This window comes from Chroicocephalus ridibundus, chromosome 3 (assembly GCF_963924245.1).
Source record: "Chroicocephalus ridibundus chromosome 3, bChrRid1.1, whole genome shotgun sequence".
NCBI lineage: Eukaryota > Metazoa > Chordata > Aves > Charadriiformes > Laridae > Chroicocephalus > Chroicocephalus ridibundus.
The window spans coordinates 83,330,206-83,354,055 of NC_086286.1; the positions used below are offsets into that span (position 1 = coordinate 83,330,206).

Consider the following 23,850-nt stretch of genomic DNA (forward strand, 5'->3'; position numbering starts at 1 on the left):
GAGTTCAGACAGGGAGAATATTTGTCTGGATGGTACTAAGCTTGAAGAATGAGGACAAGCTAAATTTATTCCAGGTTTCCTGTTCTATTTTCCCTTTCTCTTTTGGCAAGAGAAAGTTTATTTTTAAATAATCCTATATATGCCAGAGATGTGTACACCAAAGGATAATCTAAATGTTATTTGTAATGTAAATAGAGAGCTTGCATCTTTCTAACCACACACTGTCTTTTCAGCAAGAGCAGCTGAAAAGACATTTCAGCTTACTAATGAAAAAAAGCTCAAACTGAAAATATTACAGGGGTTACTTCTCCCAGTAACCCATCACAGAGCTTTAAATTAAGTGGTTAGTGCACTGCAGGAAACTTGGGATTAATTTCCAGACCAGCTCTCTTGTTTAAAGATTCTGGAATGACCTGGGAGCTTCGCCATGCACATTTGCATTTTGTGACAGACTTAGGCTGAGGTAAACTTAGTACAAACGGTCTCTGCAGTGAAGTAGTATCTCTCTCCCCCCGACTGGAAGAATAGTGACAACTGACTTAATTACTGAGTGGGGAACAGTGATGAGGAAAGAAATCAACTAAGTTTTAAATTTTATGTTGAATCTGTAGGACTGTCAGAGAGAAGTAATCAAGAAAATTATATATTCAAAAGAAATCAGAAACTCAATAAGCATTGAAGACTTACTATGCTGTTTTAGAAATCTGTTGTACAAGTACTCACGAAGGCTTTAGGGAATGCTTATACTTTCACTCGTTAGTGCCTTTTTGAATTCAGGTGACTTGGACATTGGGGATTGTTCAATTCTTGAATTTTCAATAAGGCTGGGGGGTGCAGGGTGGAGGGGTGGATGGAATACCATCATCTGTGATGGAAGCATTTAGATTTTGTCGTCTGCACTGCAACAGAAAATGCAGATTCCTTACTTTATGAAGAAACATGTGGTGTGGTTTGCTTAGAGCATTTTTATTTTTAACTTTCTAGAGAATATTTATGCATCTGGAAGTTCTGTGGATAGGTAGTACAGTTTTGCAGCAGCAATAAAATGAAAATATAATGAGTTTCTTTCTGAAATACTTCCAAAATTTCACAATACTGTCTTTAATGCTGCCCTCAAGTTATGCCTTCACTGTTCTGTCATGGTATAACTTCGTTTCTTCCCGCTGACGTTACCTTTCTATATCAGTGATGCATTTGGCTCCAAGCAAGCAGCCAAGGGCAGAATGAATCATTCTGGAGTGTTCAGTAATTTCAAAATTTCACTTCTTTAAGTGAAGTCAGAGGCTTTGGGGAGGGCCTTTTCTCAGTTACCAGACATTTAATCAGCCAGTTGGATCATATTTAACATTTTAGGAGTTTAGTCCAGTGATTAAAAGCAGCCAAGCAACATACAGTCAGGAAAGAAAATATTGGTTTTGGATAATTACGTAGTGGATATTGGCAAAAATAATTTCCTGACACTTTTTGGTAAGTCCATTTCCTATACGTTATTATGCACAGTTTAATTCATCACATTAGAATAGCAAGCAGTTGTTTCATCACCCCCGTGTGCACATACTTATTCAAAAACATCGTTTTCAAACTAGTTTCATTTTACATTTTCATATCGCTGTGTTACTAAAACTGGTTTTCATCATTGGGCTGTTTTTCTTATCATTGTCCGTTGCTATAGGCCATTCTTCACCCTCTAGTTTTCCCTTCCCCAACTGACCATTGGACCAAAAGCTTATTGATTCTGAAATTGCTTTTCAAAATGCCAGGTAGTGCAAGCCACATCTTGTGCAGGTATGATGGAGCTCATAGAGAATACACAAAACATAAAAAGCTTTAAAATAAAGATGTAAAACTTACTTATGAATTGCTTTCCATTGTTTCTTCAAAGTTAAATAGCAGTTGGAGGCACCAAAAAGGAATCAGAGCTCTGTTGAGCAAGACACAAAACAACCTATGCAGATGCACTCTCTGATCATGAGAAGATGCAAACAGATAGATGATAAGCCTACTTGTCTTGGTGGCCGGGTGGCAAGTTGAGCATGTTTTGTATAAACTAGTATTTTCAGTGTTTATAGAAATCATTAACTAGTATTTGTAAGCAATGACTTGTAGGCAGAGTAGCAGAGGTAAGCTTTAACTGTACCTGCTTTTAAATTTGTATATTGTGACCTGTTATAGGGACAACATATGATACGAAATCGTCTCTACCCCAGAGCTAATACGTAACTGAAGTTAGGGTGGTAAAGACCATAGCTTTCAGGAATTAGAATTTGCCTTTACCTTTTTTTCCTCTAAAATATTCAAAACGTAGGAAATCAGATATAGCAGAAAAGCTTATACAAGGAACTGTCACTATTGTGAAGTCAAATACTTGAAAATTAGGAAATAATAGACAGTTCTCTTACTCATCATCTTTAATTGCATGTGATCAAACAAGGGATGGATATGGAATGGAAGGAGAGTAGAGGAAATTTATATTAGTTGTAAGCTTGGATTCTATTGCAGTGGGTGGTCTTCAAGTATGCAGGAAGATACTCTCTGCCAGCAAGAAGTTCATCGTAAATTTATCTGAGATGGAAAAAAAAATTTAGATCTGTGAAAATCAATAGGCCATACGAGGCCAAAGAAATCCAAAAATCCTGTATTGCACATTATAAAGATGTAAATACATTTATTTATACATTCAAATAAATACATTTGTTTTATACATTATTTTCTCTTTGACAGATGTACTTCAGATGATGGGACGTGCTGGCAGACCACAGTTTGATGACCAGGGAAAAGCTGTAATTCTAGTTCATGATATTAAGAAAGACTTCTACAAAAAATTCCTTTATGAACCTTTCCCAGTGGAATCAAGGTAAAGATATAGCAATCAGAAAATCTGATCAAACTATAAACAATACTACAAGTGAGGGATAGAGAAAAACAAAACAAAATTCCAGTGCCAAATATTTCCTAAATATCAGGATCCTAGAGGAAAAACATTTTCCAAAAAATATTATTCATCTTTATGCAGAAAAATCCTTTCCTCCGTGTGTTTTGAAGCACTGTTGAACTCTTTAGTCCATTCCCAGATAATACTACAAAGGCTTCTCTGCTTCTTAGTGTTGTCTGAGACATTTGGATGAGAGCACAAATGGTTCTTCAAGGCCAGTGTGTAGGACAAATATACATGATCCTCAGAACCCTCTCTGAAATTATGTGACAAATTCTTAATAGGAAAAAAAAAGTGAGTTTCTGGCACTTTTTGCCTAGAATACCTGTACCATTATTGATATCACATTCTTCAAAATCTCACAAGTGCAAAAAGAAATCTGCATGGTGTAAACTACTAATAATACATTTTCAAAACATCTTACACTTCAAAACGGCAATATTTTTGTCAGAAATGTAGAAACACCACCTTTTTGCAGCCTCTCTGAACTTAGTTCATACCAACTTTGCTGTCCAGCATAATGTAACTCGTGCCTTCGTTGTGATATTTATAATATACTCTGTTGTTCAGCAAGAAGCAGGACTAGTTACGTAGGTCTCATATAGATGCATGTTTTCATGGAGGAATTCTCAGACATGTAATAAAGCATGAGCGTTACTGAAAGCTTTTCTCCATGATGAAGAATTCACAGTATTGTTCTCCTAGGAAAACTTCATCCCTCAACATAAGCGATAATGGGACCTCTGTCTGGTCAGGAAATTTGTAGGAGCTTGAGAGTGCTATCCACCTGTGAAGTACAGTTGAAATGGGCTGGTGTATTTGAAGGTTAATTTCTGTGGTGCACAGACAGACGTAAAATTTTTTCAAACAAAGAATGTGGAGACATGCACTTCATTTCCTTAGGAAACCACACTTTTCTTTTTATAATGTATAAATTGCACTTAGCACAAAAGGCTAGGAGTTGATCTTCTTCAAAATGATAGCTAATAAGTCAAAAGAGCAGTGTGATTAAAATGATGATAATCTATCCAGACTGTATGGCACTAGCACGAACTAGGAAATCTCTCAATTCATTGGTAAATAAAAAACTGTATCTTCAATATAACAGTGGTAATCACACCTTGTTCCTGTTCGGAATACTATAAATATTCTGTGTTTCTAGTAGCTCATTTTGTCTGTATATATTTACTTTGTAGTTTGATATATTCCATCTTTTACTATAAACAAAGACTATTTGATAAATTTTCATATTTATATTCACATATTAGTAGAAACCTCGTCCAGTTCTATGTTGGTTGTGATCCGATTAACTTAGAGTTGTCTTGGTCTCTTTTATGATCAAGTATTTAAAGTAAGAGGCTTCATAACTTCAAAGAGAAACTGTTTGGGTTTTTTTGGAGGGTTTTTAGTTTTAGAATGCTTTTCCATCTGTTCTACCAAAGAGCAGATATATCAGCTTTGTGTAGGATTTCAAATTTGTAAAATTAAACTTCATATTTTTTTAATTAAAGGTTTTTCTAAAAGCCATTGTTTGTGTTTTAGTTAGACTTGAGTACACAACTCGTATGACAGGCCTTGTGCTCTCACTGATCATGGGTCTGAAATATAGCACATTAGAAGCAAAAGAGAAAGCACTCTTTATTCTGGAATAGCTATTGAATCATCTGTCCAGTTTCTGTTGGACAATCTGGGTAGAACAGGTTCTTACCTTCAGAAGTGTGCAATCAGTGGTATAGAGCAATTAAAACAGCTACTCATACCAAATTATTCTTTACTTTTAGCAACAGGGCAAGAACAGTATGAAAAGAAAAAGCATTATAATACAAGAAAAAATAGGTTGATCCTTAAGGATATTTGCCATTCCCTGATTGAACTCTAGCCAGGCATGATCTCATTAGATACCCTAATGGAGGTCTTTGTTCCATCTAATGACACTAAACAGTATTTTACTTTGTAAGAATAATTTTAAACTGTTTTTTTTTCTTCTGTGTTTCTGAGTTTAGATCTTTCAGGGTAAAAGTAGCTGTGCCTTTTTTTTTTTTTTTTGGTTGGATGAAGATGAGGCAAAATCTGGGGGAAGCAGTTTTGATGTAATTTTAATAGCCCTCAAGTATTTGTCAAGTATTAGCTAAGCTATTGCCACTGTTTCATTTCCTGTTTGTCTTTCCATATGATTCTCTATTGGATTAAACCAGCATGATCATATGGTCAACATACAGTATTCAGAAGTTACCACTGAGTAGCTCCATCTGAGTACATTCCATGAATGACTTAAACTTTTGCGTTCTTGGTCCAATCAAAAAATAATTTGGGTTTCATTCCACTATCATGTAAAGAAGATGACTGACCTTGCAATTACATTCCCCCTTCTTCCCCTCTTCTCTTTTACCAGAAGATAAATATATATTTTCAGATTAAAAGTAATAAACCTTTTAATGCACAACTCTACAAAATATATTACCAGTCTTTGTGATTGTAAAGTCAGCTAAGTCCTCTTGTTTCCTGTTCTTCAGCTTGTTAGAAGTGCTGGCTGACCACTTGAATGCTGAAATTGCTGCTGGAACAATTACTTCTAAGCAGGATGCAATGGATTATATCACCTGGACTTACTTCTTCCGCCGACTTATAATGAACCCAACGTGAGTATAAAATACAAATGCAATTTAATCTAAAGGTAACTTGAGGGTAAAGTTGATCCAAAGGTGACCCTGCTGCTGTTGGAGCCTAGAATACTTAGCAGTCTCCAATGTAGGAGCGTTACTGGCCCACACATGGAATGAAACTTGTGTGCACATTTTTTTAATATTTTTTTTCTCTAAATATAAATGCATTTCTTGGCAGATAACTTTACAATTTAGTGACAACTATAAAATAGCCTTATTGAGGGGGCTACATCAGCATCCCTAAAATAAAACTCCAGATTGTCGCATTCCTTTAGGTATTGTATTTATAACGTGTTACTTTTTTTTTAGCTACCACATTGATATGTTCTGCCCAGTATTCTATAGAAAGTCTATTAAGACCTGGATTTTGCTGATAAATGAGGGAATAGCTATCAGCTGTTTCTCTGTGATAAAGTTTACTTTCATTAGGGTATCCTGGTGAAACCATGTGTGCAATATTTTCAATGATCGTTATCATGCTGCCTAGCTCCAGCTGGTATGCAGATCATTCTGAGCTGTTCCAGCAACATAGCCTGCCTTTGCCACAGCATTGTTTTGGGTAAATGGTATGCTACCTATCATGTGATCATTCACCCACCAAAATAATGTGGCAAATAAAGAATTGGGCATTTATAGCACTCAATATTTCTTGATGTACTCCAGAGTGTTGTGTTTCTGAAATCAGGTTAATGTCCATAACATTTGGCTGAATTTTCAGCTGGGTTCTTTATGGTCAACTGGTAGGAGCCCGCAGGTGATAAAATAATTTCCTTTAATTCTTTTTTAGTCTTCATTAGTTTTGAATTCTGCATCTACTCCTATGCTGAGAATCTCCCACAAAACAGAATTCTATCTATCTAATCTTCTTGGGAAATAAAAAATGCAGAATGATAGAACTGTAAACTAAAGAAAACACATTCAGTTCTCTTACTTCATAACTAACAAAACGAATACACTTATGTGGAAGGTATTTCTCCCCTGAGAGTGACAAACGGCTAAATTCTGGTTTTGTCTAGGTTAGATGTGGGTAAAGGCATGTTTATTTGTATGACTTTGGAATTTACACTTGATCCATATTACAAATAATGTTAAAAATTATGCCACTGCAGACTCCATTCTTTTTTAGTATAATGAATAAGTAGTGTTATTTTAAAATGTCTAGCTCTTGAATCGCTGTGTTGAAGTGATTTTGTTGATTTGTCTTTGGCAAGCTTTGATCATGTGGTACCTGTGGTAGGTAGATTTTTAAGACAGAACTTGTAGCCCAAAGGCAAGTGTAGAATATAGAAATGTAGTCTTTTGATTTAATAGGCAGGCTCTTCCCAATATAAAAGAGGTTCCCACTGGAGTGTGAGACTGGCATGTTTACTGACAGTCCTTTCTTTCTCAGCAGTTGCTTTAATGTGCAGTGTCATGGAAAGCTAAATCTGAAGTTATCACCATATCAACGTTTAGGCAAAAGTTCTGCTGTTCATAGAGCATTGTGGGAAGAAAGGAGAAAAAACAAAAGTGAGATGCAAAGCCTTTGTAATAAGAAACAAGATGAACAGATCTTGACTAGTCATGTCCTTAATGGCAGGATAGGAATGCATATTGAAGTTTCTAATGAAATTGGAGTCTTTCATTGGGATGCTACACGTGCAGGTTGGAACAGTTCACATGTTGTGCTCCTTTACCCTCGGTCTCATCCACGCGGAGGTACTCAGCATTCCGTCTGTACTCTGTCATGCAGGGAGAAAAATTAAGGACTGTGTCCCTGACTATGAATTAACTGTGTCAAAGAGGTCCCTTCTAGAGACCCAGTGCAAATGCAATGGATGTGCAGACTTTCCATTCTTTGACATGTTAATAAATTCTATTAAGTTTCATCCAAAGTAATAAACCAGCCAATTAGTAGAGTTCCTGGGCCTACTGTCTGTTATTTCCAGACCGCCTACAAGCCAAGCAGTTCCAGTGCGGTAAATGTTTGAATGAGATACATCAAAGAAAAACTGAAGAGTTTTACGAAGAGAAGTCAGTGATACTTGAGATAATTTTGAATAATTTGCAATATAGTAGTGGACTTCACTGTGCCATAGATGAGCATATGAAATGGTTGATATTACCAAACAAAAACTATTTGTTGCCTTTAAATAATCCAAAGGTTTTAGGGTTTATTTTTTCACAAGAGTAGGAGCACAAGGGCTGAATTTTGGTTTGGGTAGTTACACAATGCCCACCCAGTGTCACTTGATACAGTGTTGTTTATCATGTCCTGCCCCAAAGCAATTTTGTTGACTTTCTCTCCACTGTGATACAAGAAGTATTTCCCAGCCAGCAGGTGATTTTACCTTAGCGGTGAATAAGTAATTCCCATGTGCATGATTGGTAAATTGCCTTGGGATTCATTGGCATAAAAGTCATTGCATGTGATGCTGTAAATCCCCAAAATAATGGGCTTAGATAATGTGCAGAAGATTTATATTCTCATTTATTGCCAGTTTTAGCTACTTGTATATTAAAGCTGCATAAACAAATCAGGGATCATCCCATTCCAATCCAGTATCATAAAATGCCTTACTGAATGCTTATAATTTGTACTGTTTAAGTAATGTTAATCTACCTTTGTTGTGAGACAGAGACCGAAATATCCTTTTGCTGTAAGTATTCAGGTTTCTTCTAAACATGCAGTCATTACGAAAGTTTTTCTGTCACACTTGAGATAATTTATTAGACTTGTAATAGTGGCTTTTTTTAATGGTGTTGATGAAAACCTTGGTATGTTATGATACTTCTTTTCATCAAAACATTTTAATTTTCCTGTTTGATGAATCCCTGTATCTTGAAATCTGTGAAATGGGTTTTAACTCTCTAGTTAAGAGGAGCAATTGAGATGTTTATTTGGGGGAGTGGAGTAACTGAGTGCTAGTTTTGTTCAGAGGCATACTGACTAGCAAATGAGAGGTGGGGGCACAAATAAAAAACTGTTTATCAAAGTATATCAGTCTCAATATCCAGAGTTTTTTCCCTCTTCTTTCCCTCCCCCAAAGCAATTATTCCTAAATGTCAAGGTTTTTGAATTTGCGTGCGAAGACAAAGTTTCTGTGCTACTTCAGTCAAGTACTACAACGTGTTCTCCTTTCCACATACAACTGTAGTTGATATGTTCTTTACTTAGTCAAGATCATACAAGACAGATCAGCGAAGTGCCCTGTTCTTTGAAAGGGGCTATTTTGAGAGGCTCGTCTATCTCCTTCCCTTGGCTGAAATTCCTTGACTATTTCATGCTTTCACCCTTATAAAAGATTGTAATCTGCAACTTTCTACAAAAGAGAAATGGCTATGGGAAACATTTTCTGTAAATCAGGTTATGATACTTTCCAGATACATGTGCAGTAAAAGAGAAATAGAAATTTACAACATATGTAAAGTTAAGCAGAATCGGCTTTCATTTGGAAAGTTAATTTTTAGATATTCTGAGAGCACATATCACATCACTGTTAAAATGTGTGGGGTTTTTATGTATTTATAAATACATATGAGGATAGGTGTATATACATACACACTTATAAAATCAGTTTTCTGTGTAAATTCCTTGTGAAGACCTGAAAAATTGTTTTATTAATTCATTCTTAGAATTATTATTACTGGTTTTTTTTCACTTTGTGTCAGTCTTACAAAGTTTTCTGGAGTGAAAGAATAATTTAGCATAAATTATAATTAAATTATCTCAGACTGATGCTCTTATCATCACACACTTATATTTTACTTTAAATTTCCTTTTCTCAGTATGATTAGCTGAGCATGTCTAATAACATGTGAATAAAACATCTGAATAAAAATTATGATTTTAGACTGTTCCAATATAGTTTCTGATATTGAGGTGACAGCTAATATCAGCCAGTCAGGATAGGATAATATGTATTTCAGTGACAAAATCACAGTTATTCAGAATTTTAGGGCTAGTTTGGAATTATATCAGAAGGGAGGGGGGATTACTGAAGAGAGTTAAATTAACTAAGATTAAGAGATAGAATGGAAAAGTTGGGCAGTAGATACTAAGAACAGAAGATAAGAAGGTGCAAGCTCATAACAAGGGCTTGTTCTTTTAAATTATTAGGGTCACAGTGATGTGAAAAGTACAGTAATGGTAGTTCATGGTATGCTTTTACAAAACTATTCACACAAATTAAGTTTTTCTGATTCTCTCAGACTGGGAAGCCCCAGGCTGCTGAGTATTTGAGCCACCTCCTGTTCCCCCGTCTGGTTCAGTCTTAAGTGAGAATGCAAAGCTGAAGACCCCGCATCTCCCCATTCAGAAAGTGAATTCCCGTAATTGTCTTCCTACTCTTGGATGCGATTTACCTGTACAAATTATCTGTTGGAATATATCATAGGAAAATTAAATGCCCGATTGATATGTAAGGAAATTTACATATGCCTATTCCCTCTAATTTCTCATCTTATAAACGCATTTTAGGAGATAAACTTTCTTGTAAATATCTTCATTAGAAGCACTGATGTGGAGGCAAATACCTTGCTGGTGTCAGAGAAACTGAACTGAACTGAAATCTTCTTAAATAACCACAATGTACAATATACTAACAACTGATTAAAGATAGCAATGTATCTATTTCCCATACCTGGCATAAGTGAATATATGAATGCAAGAAAATATGGTACAGGTAAAATACATATAGAGATTACTGTCTGCAGCATTTGGGCATGCTGTAATGCATTTTAGCAAGCCGATCACAGACTCCAGAGTCAGTCAGTGATGCCTTAACAACAGAAGTGAGTTGATACATTGGTTCGTAGCTCTCTGGCTATGAAGATCCATCAATTTTGCAGTATACTCACTACCATTTCCATGGTACCATTTGAAGATGGCAGCTGCTGAAGGCCACAAGCCGATGAAAGTAAACACAACTGATGACTGCAGTAAAGCGATTTACAAAAATTACTGTCTGGGCCCCCCCATACTTGTTCATAACAAAATTCTGCTTTCAGGACTGTAAAATCACAGAAAGAACTCTTTCTTGCTATCAAGTGAATGCTGTAGATTCTTCTTTTTTGTGCGTTTGTTTCAAAAGGCCTTCTGGCTAGCAAGTTTTTTCTTTTAATATTTTTGTCTGACTCTGCCACCGATTTTCATTATGTGTGCCACTATTACTACCGTATAATCTGAACATAAAAAACATGGTGCTGTAACAAATGACTTCACAGCATTGACAGTTATAGCAGGACCGTTTCAAGGCTGATGAAAAATTTCCCAGAGAGATCTCAGGTCAGGTTTACATAAGCTAAACAGGAAATGATTGCCAACGTTCACATTAAATCCTAAATGTTTTGTGTAACTTCATCTACATTTTATGTTCCTGCACGTCTCTCTGTCTTTCTCAGCTGATGAAATTCCACCCTTCCTTAGATTAGAGAAAGAAGTTCATGTTTCACGGTTTGTTGTTCTTGCTAAGCTCTACAAGGTTTGGGATTTAAAATATATTATTTAAAAGACAATAAAAAGTTCCTTCGGTTTCTGATTGTTTAAATTTTACATACTTTGTAAATTTTTATGATACCTAGGGGTTTGTTATTGCTTTTCCCCAATGGACTACTAATGGAAGTTAGCCTGTCTAGCCCATGTGCTAGATGCTGTTAGGATAAAACTGCCTTTGACTTTCACACCTCTCAGGGGACGAGTAATTGTTGTGTTCAAACAGCCTGTAATTGTGATCCCGCTGGCTTTCTCAGTACGCTTCTGGCTATTAGAATCATTAAACAACTCAGCACCTGTTAACAGCATTGTAAATATTCAACCCTGCTTGTGTGCAGGTTGAGTCCAATATAGGAGAAGGCTTACAGAGCCCAGCCTCATAAATTAGAGCCTCTGACAAGTCAATTATTGTGAAACTGGGCTTCACTGTGAAATAAATGAAATGGTGTGCTGATAAAAAGGTAGGCTGTCTGTTTATAGCAAAGGGAAAATAATGACTAGATGATTCAATGCAGTGAGCATGAAACTGCATTGTTTTTATTCTTTATCTGTAATTAAATAGTTAGGTAATATAGCTTCATAGAGGAACTCACATACGATGCAGTTTTTATACTTGGAGTATACCAACATGCAAAATTCAACTTGCATTTATGTCTGTGCATTCAAAATACTGTCTAATGTCATGATACCTCTGTTTTCACTAATGATTTTAACATAGTCTTTCTAGATGAATGGCTTTGCTTTTTATTAGGGGAAAATGTGCTGAGTGACCAAGAAGCTCCTGTGGGTGTGCTCAAAATTATATTTACCCCATTATAGATAGTAGTTAAAACACACTGGTACCACTTCACTCAAGATTACAAACCATTTAAGATTTTTCTTTGCATTGTTTTATTTGCACTAGGCAGCTATATATTTAGTCCTCTGACAAAAAATTACCAAAAATCAGCAAATTTAAAATTCACATGGTTTTTAGAAGACATTAATGCCTTTAAAATAGCATCTTTTATGATTTCAACTGCACTGTTAAATACTGCAGAGCACAAGATAAAATCTGCTTGAATTACTGTCCTAGATTTCAGTCTCGGAACAGAATTTCAGTGTATTGCCCCTGTCTCTTCCTTTGTTTTATCAGTATTCATCATCGATGTTGTGGTACTGCAAATAATAGTGCTGCGACGATACGGTAAAAATCTGAATACCGTGATAATGAAGCGCCTTAATTAGAATCATTTCAGTAGTGCTATATTCCATTTAGAATAAATACTAATGAATCATTAGTGGTTTAGATGTATAAAACAGAAAATCTTTTCACATCCTTAAACAACTTATGTAGTTAATTTGCTCGATTATTTTCAGAAGGTAAACAAAATGTTACAAAGTCATTTCTGCTAATAAACAGAATCTAAATGTGTTCAGTGATAAGATGGCAGGCAGATAAAAGGTGCAGGTGGAAATATTTACCATTTTTTATCATTACTGTATTACTTCAGTAAATTTAAAAGGGGACTCATGAAAATTAAGTTACATTGAAAACAGTGTTAAGAGTACTTTTGCTACAAATAAGTTTTCTTTGCGTCAGGCTGATAACGTGTGGCTGTCTACCATATAAAACTTTTTAGTCAATATAAATATTCCTTTTATTTTTATTTGGTTTTAGACAATAGCTGTGTATTAACATTGAGAGTTTTAAGTATTTGAGATCATCCTGGCACGAACCCATATAAAATATCACAGAGTTGAATATTCCACTGCCATATATATACACTTTGTTGTTGTCTAACATAGCTGACTGTTTCCTGCTATCAGAACAGATTTTTTTAATCTTTTTCTCATAGTAGTAGTGTTTTACACCAATTTTACCCAATTATAAGTGAACATTCAAAGTATCAGAGAATTAACCCCATAATTTGGGATTAATAACAAGGGAAAAAATCTGGAAATGACTGTACTGCTATTTAGCATGCAGGTTTTTTTCAGTTATGCTATCGCTATTCAAAAAGGTAGATGTTAAAAACTGTATTTAAGAAAATAACAGTGCAAATGAGAGTCTGCTAATAAAATAGTCATGCAAGGATGCTTGCAGTATATAAAAATGCAATTCCATCTTTTGAAATTTGCTATCAGCAGCATTACAGTAATCAAAATAGAGCTTAATTCAGAAAATGGGATTCATCTGCCCAAATATAGCATCAACAACTGAACTGATTGTCTAAAGTTCTTTTTTTTTAGGCAATGATTACATTCCACCCCATCCTAAAGCAGATATATAAAATACTTCAGATGAATAGCATTCTGCAAGCATGCATATCTCTCCATTGGCAGTAAAAGGAGTTAAAAAGACTAACTCAGGTGTAGCTGTAACTGTTTAAAATCAGCTAAAATGAATCTCAGCACACTGTTTTACAGCCTGTTGTTCACCTGCACAAAATAACACTGAAAGAACCTAATCTCCATTACAGCATGTGGTATTGTTTCCAGTGGGGATGCTGAGTACATCGTAACAGTAGGAAATTTTAGTAAAGCAGCTAGTATGAACAAAGGAGCATCGTTCATCGTTGCAGCAATCTCAGTAGTCTATTTGTGCGTCAGTATTTTACAGAATTAAATGAGCAAGGACAACCTTTTTTACTTTTTTAACATTTTTTTAACATTTCAATAAATCGTCACATTTTTTTTCTGTTTGAATTCCACTCGGAAATTGCATGATTTAATTGCTCTGCTTAAATTCAGAATTTTTAAACTTTCTGAGCATGCTCAGTTTTTCTTTCCTGCTCGTTGAACTTAATTGTTACTTTCTGAATTGGTGCCTTTGTTGAATCTAGGACACAAGGTCTTACTACATTTTTATCTGGAGTTTTCTAGGTAAAAGCTCTTTATGCAATTATGTTAGTGTGAGTAAGAATCTTATAATACAGCTTAAGTTCTACAGTTAAGGAGTGCAAACTTCAGTCACCGGGTCTTTTTTATATGCTGGCATAACAACATGTTTTGGCACACTTTCCAAACATTTTTCGTTCATACAGATAACTAAGAACGAGTGTTACTATATATAGTTTGCCTGAAAGTGAACATGTGAAGTAACCACATTGATAAATACCCTATTCCTTTTTTTAGCAATTTGAGCTTTGATAATAAAATGACATGGAAATACAACAACAAACACCAACATCTGGACTGGTGTAAGGTTACGTTTTCAAGAAATGTCATTATATGCCTAGTTTTTATTTTCAGAGTTCAAGGATGTAAGGACAGTTGCTATACTTGGTGGGTTTTCTTCCTTTCTCTTGAAGTTAAAATACTGTTACTTATGTTAATATTGCCTTACATAATCAGGAAGATATACTTACGCAATCAGGAAAATTTTTCCAGCCCAGTTCTGTTTGTATCAACCTTTCTATTAATAGACAGATAAATTACAATCTTTCCATGTGTACCTGCTTGTATTATGTTGCTTACTCCCTGTTGTGGTTTAGATCAGATCGGCCAATGGGGAGATGACAGATGCTCTCCCCCACCTCTCGCTCCAAGGAGAGGAGGAGGAGAGATAGAGAGATTTATGAGTTTAGAAGGAACTAAACTACTTCAATGGACTATTAAAATAAAAAAGAAAGAATGAAATATATACAAAACCGTATCAAGCTCCCAGGATGATGTCATCGGCAGGCACTGAAGAAGTCCCAGACTGGACTCAGCGACAGATGGGAACTGGATTCCAGATCTGGAGTCAGGAACCCACTGATCAGGATCAAAGGCAAACGAACAGACAGGATCCTTCTCGGATGTTGGCCATTGAAGAAAAAGGCCTGGCCCCTTGATCCCTCAGCTTTTATACTGAGCATGGGGCAGATGGGATGGAATACCCTGTTGGTCAATTTTGGGTCACCTGTCCTGTCCGCTCCTCCCTGCAGGTGACACCACGCTAAGCTTTTCCACTTCCGACCTCCAGCAGGGCAAATATCGAAATTAGCTGACCTTGGTTCTTATAGCAATAAGTATAAGCAAGAGCCTCTCTGCATACCTTTCCTTGGTGTAATCAGGTCTTATCACTCTGAGAACAAACAGTTTTCTGCACAATATGCTGTTAATTTCAGAGAGTTAGAAGAGGCTTAGCTAAGAAGTAAAATTACTGAACAGAAAGTTGGTTCTGTTTTACCTCAAGGCAGGACACTCCCACAAACCATTTAAGAATCGTGAATTTCATGTTAGACTATATAAGGAAATAGTTCTGTGTTTAATTGTTTAAAGTGGATATTGCTCTTCCAAGTATGTGTGTGTATCATAGCAGCCTTGTAAGTTTTTCTATAAGACATTATTGTTAAAAATCTTCAGTGTCAAAAGTATTCATGTAATGCATCTGTTTTCAATTTATCTAGTTACTATAACTTGGATGATGTGAGCCATGACACTATGAATAAGTACCTCTCGAGCCTTGTTGAGAAATCCCTCTTTGATTTGGAATGCTCCTACTGTATTGAAATTGGGGAGGTAAGACTAATCTGTGCCTTACAAGATTCAGTAAGATGCATGCTCCTAAAAGTTGGGAACAGCAAGATACGTGCTTCTGATTTGAGATGTCAGAGTTTGTCTATGGAGCTATTTGTAAGACTTACACTGAAAACTGAGCTTAATTAGGGTTGCAGCTAAATTATGATGCTAAACCATTTTTGCTATTCTATCTTACAAAGTAGTCTTAAACTATTTTACAGTTTTGTAGGAACCATTTATATTGAACCATGTAGGAAACTTGTATATTTGATTCCTCTTCTAACAGGATAATCGCAGCATTGAACCTCTGACATATGGCCGCATTGCTTCCTATTATTATTTGAAGCATCCAACTATTGGGATGTTCAAAGACCAGTTGAAACCTGAAAGCAACATTGAAGAATTGCTCTTAATTCTGACAGTAAGTACTGATATTTTAACTTAAACATATGTAACTCTTGACTCTTAAAGGCACTTAAAAGTGTATGAAAAAACACTCTGAAATTAAGAAAAGCCTTTCTTCCCTGATCTGTAATTTCATTCTTTGTTATTTAGAGTAATATACCTGAATCGTTTTTGTGTTTCAAAGTGTTTCATCTAATCAGTACATCAAAATTACTGTATAGACCTGTTTCTCTTCTTACGTCTTTTATAATGTTCAGGATCTATACAAATCTGATATTTGAGTTTTTTTCAAAGTAAGTTAGCTAGAATACTAAAATGCCAGAATACTAACTGCATATCAACATCCTAAATCTCTACCAGGGCCATCACTTTGCTCTGGGACAATCTGGAAGATAAAGCAGCTTTAAGAAGTGGGTGAAATGTATGGGGAAGACCTGTTTCCTAGAATGCCTTCTTTTCCTTCTCCCAGCCACCTCGTGATCCCTGAGGGCCAGCTCATGCAGTTAGTCTAGTGCAATGCAAGGCAAAAGATTTTAGGGTAGAAAATTGGAGACAGAGTGTATAATGCAGTGTGATAGTATTACATTCTCATCATAAAAGAATCAGGTTTTACTCCATTTTCCTTTTTAAGTACTCATATCTACAAAATCATCTTTTTCAAAATGGTATTACTCCACTTGTACATTTGGTGTAACCCAAATGTATTACTCCACATGTATTTGAAAACAAGAAGTGCCTGAATATGATCCAGGAAAGCTTATTTCTGCCCGTTTATGATTATAGCCTGTTACTTGTTTATAACAAGTGGCCCAAATTCTTTAATATTCTGATTTCCAAGTGTTAACTTCAAAATCTAGAGTCTCATCTTATAGCATTTATGTGTTACTTTTATATTCATTCTTGTTTTGACATGCTGCCGAAATTTCTCTGAGGAGAAATACAAGAAGAAAAATTAAAATAGTGCTATTCAACAGTTTGCATCTCAATAAAACCTGATCAGCATTTTATGACACTAGGAAAGCCACTTTTCTAGTACAGGGACTTACTTTCTGATAAATTTGTCGCCTGCTGCAAACATTCAGAGTGTTACAGCTCAGAAATAAAGGCCACAGTAATCTTTTATAATGGAATGTGTTAGACAGCCTAAATAGGGGAATTGCTATCACTGACCCTGCAATATCTATTGTTCTGTTGTCAGAAAACATTGCAAATTATATGAAATTCACTGTATTCAGCTCAATTCAAGATGGTAATCAACCACAATTCCTGTATATGCTGTATGTGAAATAACTGAAATTTTAAAAAGAAATACCCACTAGTGAACAGAAGTTAAGTAATTTAATGCTGAGTATTCAAGGTGAGAGCTTTACTCTAACTGCTGTCTTTTTAAAATCTCCTCTTCTCTCTAGAGAAAATTTTCTCCACCTAGAAACTTCAGAATTTTTTTTTCAGACAAATCTGGACAGGGAAAGTTAGAGAATAGCATTAGCAGAGATGGGGGATATTTCATGACGCTGCCTAAGCTAGTGAGCAACATATGGAGGATGAATGATGGAAGCAGAACCTAGTGCTATCTATCTTATATCAGGGCTCCTCATCTATTTAAATAGCTTGCATCCATGAAGCACAAAGGTAAATGGCAGCTATTTCTGTTGTAGATGAAACCTAGGACCCTACTGTTGGGCAGAGATTGTAAAATTTAGAATTCATTAATCTTGCTTTAATTCTAATTTTTTCTTTTTTCTTAGAAGTCTTAGAAGTTGTCCGTTTACAGTCATAAGTGGAATGAGACTAAAAATAAAATCAGTTAGGGGTCAAAATGTGCCACGTGTCAATTTGAAAGATGAAAGCACTGTGTGAATGCTGGATGCCATTATAGCTGACAATTTTTCCTTGCTTTTTATGCAGATGTTGATTTTCAAAATTACTAATGAAATTACTAGTCTGTATTGTTGAAGGTGTAAATTGAAAGGTTTTTTTGATTCTGATGCAGTGTTGAAAATAATTGCCATTTCAACAGAGTTACTGCCAAGGATTTTTTTTTCCTCTAAACACCGTGAATTAATGAGTTTTATAATTACGGCAGTTGCTTCACACCTCTATTGTTAACCAATGACATTACATCTGCCTTGCTCCACTGGTGCCCTCCTCCTTCTTATTGAAGCATTTAGCAGTTTTGGCAATGGGGAATTACATGGCATGGGGTAAGTAGTCTAATTAGCTATAAGTGAAAATCCTGAGGGAAAAGGATATTTAAAAAGTAATTTGAAGAATCTCTTAATGATGCTGGAACTGACAGCGTAGCTGTAGTACAAAAAGGCCTGTTATCGTTGCAAAACACAATTATAATTGTGATTATTCTGCTGATCACTCAGTTTTAAAGTTTTGAATTTTGGACTGTGTTATTTAAGAATAGCCATCCAAAAAATTTCTCAAATGCAGTTGCAGGATTTTGTAGATGTGGCGTGTGGGTCTTTTTTTTTTTTTTGGTACTGTTCATACTCTTGCAAACCTTGAGACATTTACAAGTTTACTAGATTGGTTATTAAGAAAAATTTCTTCACTGAAAGGTTTGTCAAGCATTGGAACAGGCTGCCCAGGAAAGGGGTTGAGTCGCCATCCCTGGAGGTATTTAAAAGACATGTAGATGTGGTGCTGAGGGACATGGTTTAGTGGTGGACTTGGCAGTGCCAGGTTAATGGTTGGACTCGATGATCTTAAAGGTCTTTTCCAACCTAAACGATTCTATGATTCTGAGTTGTCTGATGTAAACAAGGAAGAGACAAGTGTACAATTGTAACAAAGTAAATACTGATCTTGTGGGTTTGAAATGGGATGTATACAAGTTTTTACCAAATTGTCAATGTGTAACTTGGAAACAAGCAAAAGTTTGTTCAAGACAAAACCAGGAAAAACACAAGATTGCATTCAAGAATTCAGAGATTTATGATCATGTTAAGGGTTTTAAATCTGAGTTTGACTAAGGGATTTTGAGTTTCAGATTGATATTTTGCCATGTTGATGGGAGTGTTCAGAATTCAGGATCATTCACCAATGAATTATCAATGAATCTTTGTAATTCATGTGAAAAAGTAGTTTTGAGTCATCTTGTTTCTAGTACTGATGGGTCTCTCAAAAAAGTCACGTGATTTGTTTCCACTTAGTAGTCAAGACCATTCATAGCCTTCTCCAGTATCTGTTCTTTTCTCTGTTTTTATTTTATCTTTTCATTTGATCATCTGCCAGCATTTTGCAAGATCAAGATGAAAAAATTCCAGTACGGTTTAGGGGCTGAAATATCTGTAACATGAACAGGAACATGGCACAGGGGAAGAGCCCCACAGTCATGTTGTAAGTACACGGTAGTTAAGTGATACAAATAGGTGAGGTACAATCCCCTCGCGCTTTCCCGTCTCTCAGTGAATCTGTACTCGAGATGTTTAATCTGTCTTGGGTTTGCAGTTAGCAGGCGAAGTTCAGATTCAGTTACTTTTGTAACTGACTTGTGCTAGCGGACCTGTAATTTTTCGGAGAGAAGATGTTTGATGCTTTTCCATAGAGCTTTCTTTAAAACTTTCCTAACTGTGCTGCAGACAGTAGTAATCCAAATGAGCTTAATCACTGTTGAGTTATGGTGCTTCTTGCATTAAGTATTATTGATGAGAAAGTGTTCATGAATTATTACTGACAGGCTGGATTTCCCTGAGGTACCTAAAGACTGTTTCTTTTATTCTGAAAGTTAGGTGTGGAGATTAGAACAGACGTCTGGGTAAAAAACAGTGAGAGATACTTCGGGGTAATTTTTGTCATTTCCTGTACTAAATCAGCAGTCACCGCTAATAGTTTTAAAATTAAATGAAGGTTTGTTGTACCTTGAGCAAAGGAGGTCTGTCTTGATGATTGATCAGGACTGTGATGGCTAGATCCACTAGCTTCATGATTTTTTGTGATTTTTTACTACACTTATGTGGTTATCTGCTTATTCATGCTTCAGTTACCACTTGGAACTTCTAGATAGTATCACAGTGTTTTTAATAAAATAGTTTAAATTTGAAAATTGTATTCGGCTTCATGAAAATAAAACAAAATGCTACAGTGAATTTTAATAGCATCCAAATTTCATCATCTATATCCACTATATTCAAAATATCTCGTACTCAGCGGAAAGAGTACTTACACATGTGAGTATTCACACATTAAATTTGTCTTGATTTTTCTCTAACCCCAGTAGATGGAGCAGTTTTGAATGTTGCTGCAGTACTTGAATACAGTAATTTTTTTTTGACATCATGACACAATTATTTCTTATTTTTCTTTTTCCAAATGATGGTTTGTTTTTTAGTTTTAAAGGATCATATGCTGCCCACCTTTCCAGAAAAGCACAATCAGTTGGTAAATCAAGATGACAACTAACTGAACATGGCATAAGTCTTTCATTTTTATGGCATCAATAAGAAAGAGTTATACTCAAAACCAGAAAATATAAAAGCTTCCCGTCTCCAATACACATGACTTTCTAATCTACGATTAACAGATTTTTTTTTTTCCTTACAATCTTCTTACTCCACTTGTGTCATTACTTGCCAGTTTAAAAAACTGAATCAATACTCAGGAAAGTTAAAATAAAACCTATTTTAAAGTTCAAGGTTTCTGACATACATTTCCCATGAGGTAGGCCATAAGACAAGAACTGTTGTCTTGGAAATAATGTGGTACCTTTTTTTCTTTTCTTTTCTTTTTTAATTTGTTTTGATTGCAGTGCTGCATCCAAGGGAAAATCTCGTGAAAGTGGATATAGCTGTGGTAGTGGAAGCCAGTAGCCTCAAGCTATATCCTCATTTCAAACAGCTGCTTTAGTAACCTTTTCTGACAGAAAAATGAGGAAATAAATTCCTTTAACAGGAGCTATAGATGCAGTTACAGCAGTGAACCACTCATGCATACTAATGAAAACTATTTTGATGAACCAGGAAACTGTTACACTTGTATGTGCTAGGGTAGATAGGAGTACTGACCTGGTCTTGTGCTTACAAATGTGAACGTTGGCTGCCATCTGTGGCAAATCAATGCTTGTCCTTGGTATATATGCTGGAAGCAAGTTCAGTGATAGCAAGCTGGTTCAGCTGACTGCTTGAAGCTGCAGGCAATTCAACCGCACACCACTTATTTATTTATTTGTTTATTTGTTTATTTATTTAAGCAGAAAAGTCTTTTACTTACCACTTGGCAGTTAGAGCTGTAGCCATCCTCATTATGCAAGATTTCAAACTATGCATGGTTGCGTACGGGCAGCCAACAGTTTGCAAAGGATTCACATTGAAAATGAAACGGCTTTTTTTCAGCAGTTATGTCATATGGCTCTATTTTCAAATATACAATATATTTGTTGAAATGCTGTCTGGTTTTGTTGAAAGAAAATTGAAGTTCTAAACTACATCTTCGTTAAGGTAAAGCCGAACGTTTTATAATACGCAGTGCTGCTTTGATGAATGGCTGTGGGTTCTCATGCCCCCAGTACTCCAGAAGGCTGTCTTACAAGCTCAGTGTGCCTTTAACAAGTCAGTACGGTTTCTACCTACTTTGTGCCTCCCGCTTTGTAATTAAAGCGCGACAGGCAAATTTAGGCCCTCTGCAGCCTGCAGTTCTTTTGTCTTCCCTGGTTTCTAGTTATTGCCTTTGCTTTTGATATAATTATACTATTGTACTATAAATTGTAGCAGTTACAATTATATTGCTGATGAATTTGTTTTCACAGAATTCAGCTCACTTAGTGACACCAGCTCAGCCTCACTGACTGCTGTTTAAAGGCACACAAATGTTTTTCTCTGTCAGCAAAGAAGTTATTGCTCAGACTTGTAAAACTGTTAAGAAAGAGGATGGCATTTTGTAGCTTGTTTGCTGATTGGACCGGAAATTTCAGGATAAGGATTGGTTTGGCTGAAACAATTACATCATACAAGATTGGTATCCAGCCTATATTGTTCCTTTAGCATAGTAGTTTTTTAAAAAAGGACATAAGAGGATTACTGATCAGTCCTTAATGAAGTATCTGACACGTGTGTTTTCCTATTTACATTTAGATTCTTTGTCTCATTCTTTTCTTTACTTTTCCTGATGGAACCTGGCTAGCTTCAGAAGGCTGAATTTTATTTTAAATGTTCATGTTATGTATTTTCACAGATGAACTTTTAAGAAATCAGCCTCTCTTATTATTTGCCTAGTATTTACAAGGTGCCTTATTTCACAGTTACTTAGGTAGCTCCTGCTACCTATAATATTAGAATAAGTTGCAGAGGGATTTTTGCTACCAAAAGGCCAAAACTTTTCTTAGCATTTGAAAAATTTAATATATATATTTATAAATTTGGTATAGCATAGTAAGCTTGCTTTTAGAGAACAAACAATTGCAGATTTTCTTCACCTCTACAGCTTAATGAACATGGGCCAGGCACCCAGCAACATATTGGAATTGTTATATGTGAAAACTGTCAAATTATGCACTTTTCTAAGTAATTTTATCTGGGATGATGCTTGAATACAGCTTTCCTTAATTTATAGTATATCACTGACCTATTTCCCATGGAAGAGTCAAATCAGCCATCACCGATTTGATTGGGTTGCCCGCATGCCAACTTCCCACTGCTTTTCCTTTCTGTCTGCCAGTGGAAAAATATAGCAATCCAGCAAAGATTACTCAAACTACTAGTTCTCAGAAAGAGAAAATATCTCAAGTCTATTCCTTTCACTTTAGAGGGTGAGAAAATGGCTAAAATCCCTCTCACAACAGGTCTCTCAAATCCTTCTCCTGTAAAGGTGAAGGCATGCTACTATGTTCGCTTATGTTTATTTAGTGTGTGTATCCATATCTACTTAGAAAATACTTTTAGGTACAACCGATACATACAATATTAAGAAATTTTATCTTAAACATACTAAATCATTGAATGCATAATATTCTCTAGGTTAATGGGGCGAATTCCAACTTTTTTACCATTTGCTTAAGGCAGCAAGCAAATGTAAACAACATGAGGTGTAGATAATAGATTATTTTTTTCTTTTGTATATGATTGTCTTAATATTTACTATATGCAGTCATATAAGATGCTAATTTTTAATACTTCTTTAGCTATAAGAATGCGTGTTTGCTTTCTCTTGATTCACACAGAACAGATGGATGCTTGACTGCCTGCTAATCCACAGCTGGAATGGTTTCAGCGGTTTCCACGTTGCTGGGTTAGAGTGGCTTTTCTAGTGGACTGAGAGGGCAGCAAGAGAGGGATATCATTATTCATCAGTATCCCAGTGGGATCGCTGCCAGCAGAGATTAATTTTTTCTGTTATGCTTGTAAAACAAGCTCAGGTGGAGTCTCTAATCCTCAGGGCACGGGTGGCAGATCAAGGAAGATGCTACAAAGCTAGTTAATTTTCAGATTCTAGGGGAAACAGAAGCTCTGTTAGATGTATAAATACATGATTGCAAATTTAAGTAGCTCAAATCCAAATGGGATCTTCCCAGACATCTGGTACTGAAAAATCTCTGTTTTCTTTGTCTTTTAAAAGAAGTTCTTAAAACTTTATATCAGAGGCAAAATACGTGCAACTCTCTCTTAAATGTCAGTTATCTTTCCTTTTTTTTTTTTTTAATACAGTTCTTACATTGTACTTTAGATGACTGCCTTTATTTACAGATAGAAAAGTCATGGTATAAGTCTATGTAGGAATACTGAGTCTACAGTATTGTCACAAATTTGTGTGCAGTGAACATAACCAAGAAGAATTATCACTTGCCATCCAGAAAGGACTAGATCTGCCCTAGCAATGCACAGTACATCCCATTCAGGTAGCTCAATGTTCTGTTAAGGTCGTATGTGGTACAAGGGAATTTTTGC

General features: G+C 35.7%; 1 protein-coding gene across 4 annotated transcripts in view; it reads left to right on the forward strand.

Annotated features, from left to right (window-relative positions):
* ASCC3 (activating signal cointegrator 1 complex subunit 3) overlaps window positions 1–23,850 on the forward strand; it is a 276,124-nt gene that overhangs the window by 218,046 nt on the left and 34,228 nt on the right. For all 4 annotated transcript variants that reach the window (XM_063329884.1, XM_063329883.1, XM_063329882.1 and 1 more), the window contains 4 exons: window positions 2,722–2,854; window positions 5,446–5,571; window positions 15,445–15,556; window positions 15,843–15,977. In XM_063329884.1, the coding sequence (XP_063185954.1) occupies window positions 2,722–2,854; window positions 5,446–5,571; window positions 15,445–15,556; window positions 15,843–15,977 (506 nt within the window). The remainder of the gene's footprint in view (window positions 1–2,721; window positions 2,855–5,445; window positions 5,572–15,444; window positions 15,557–15,842; window positions 15,978–23,850) is intronic.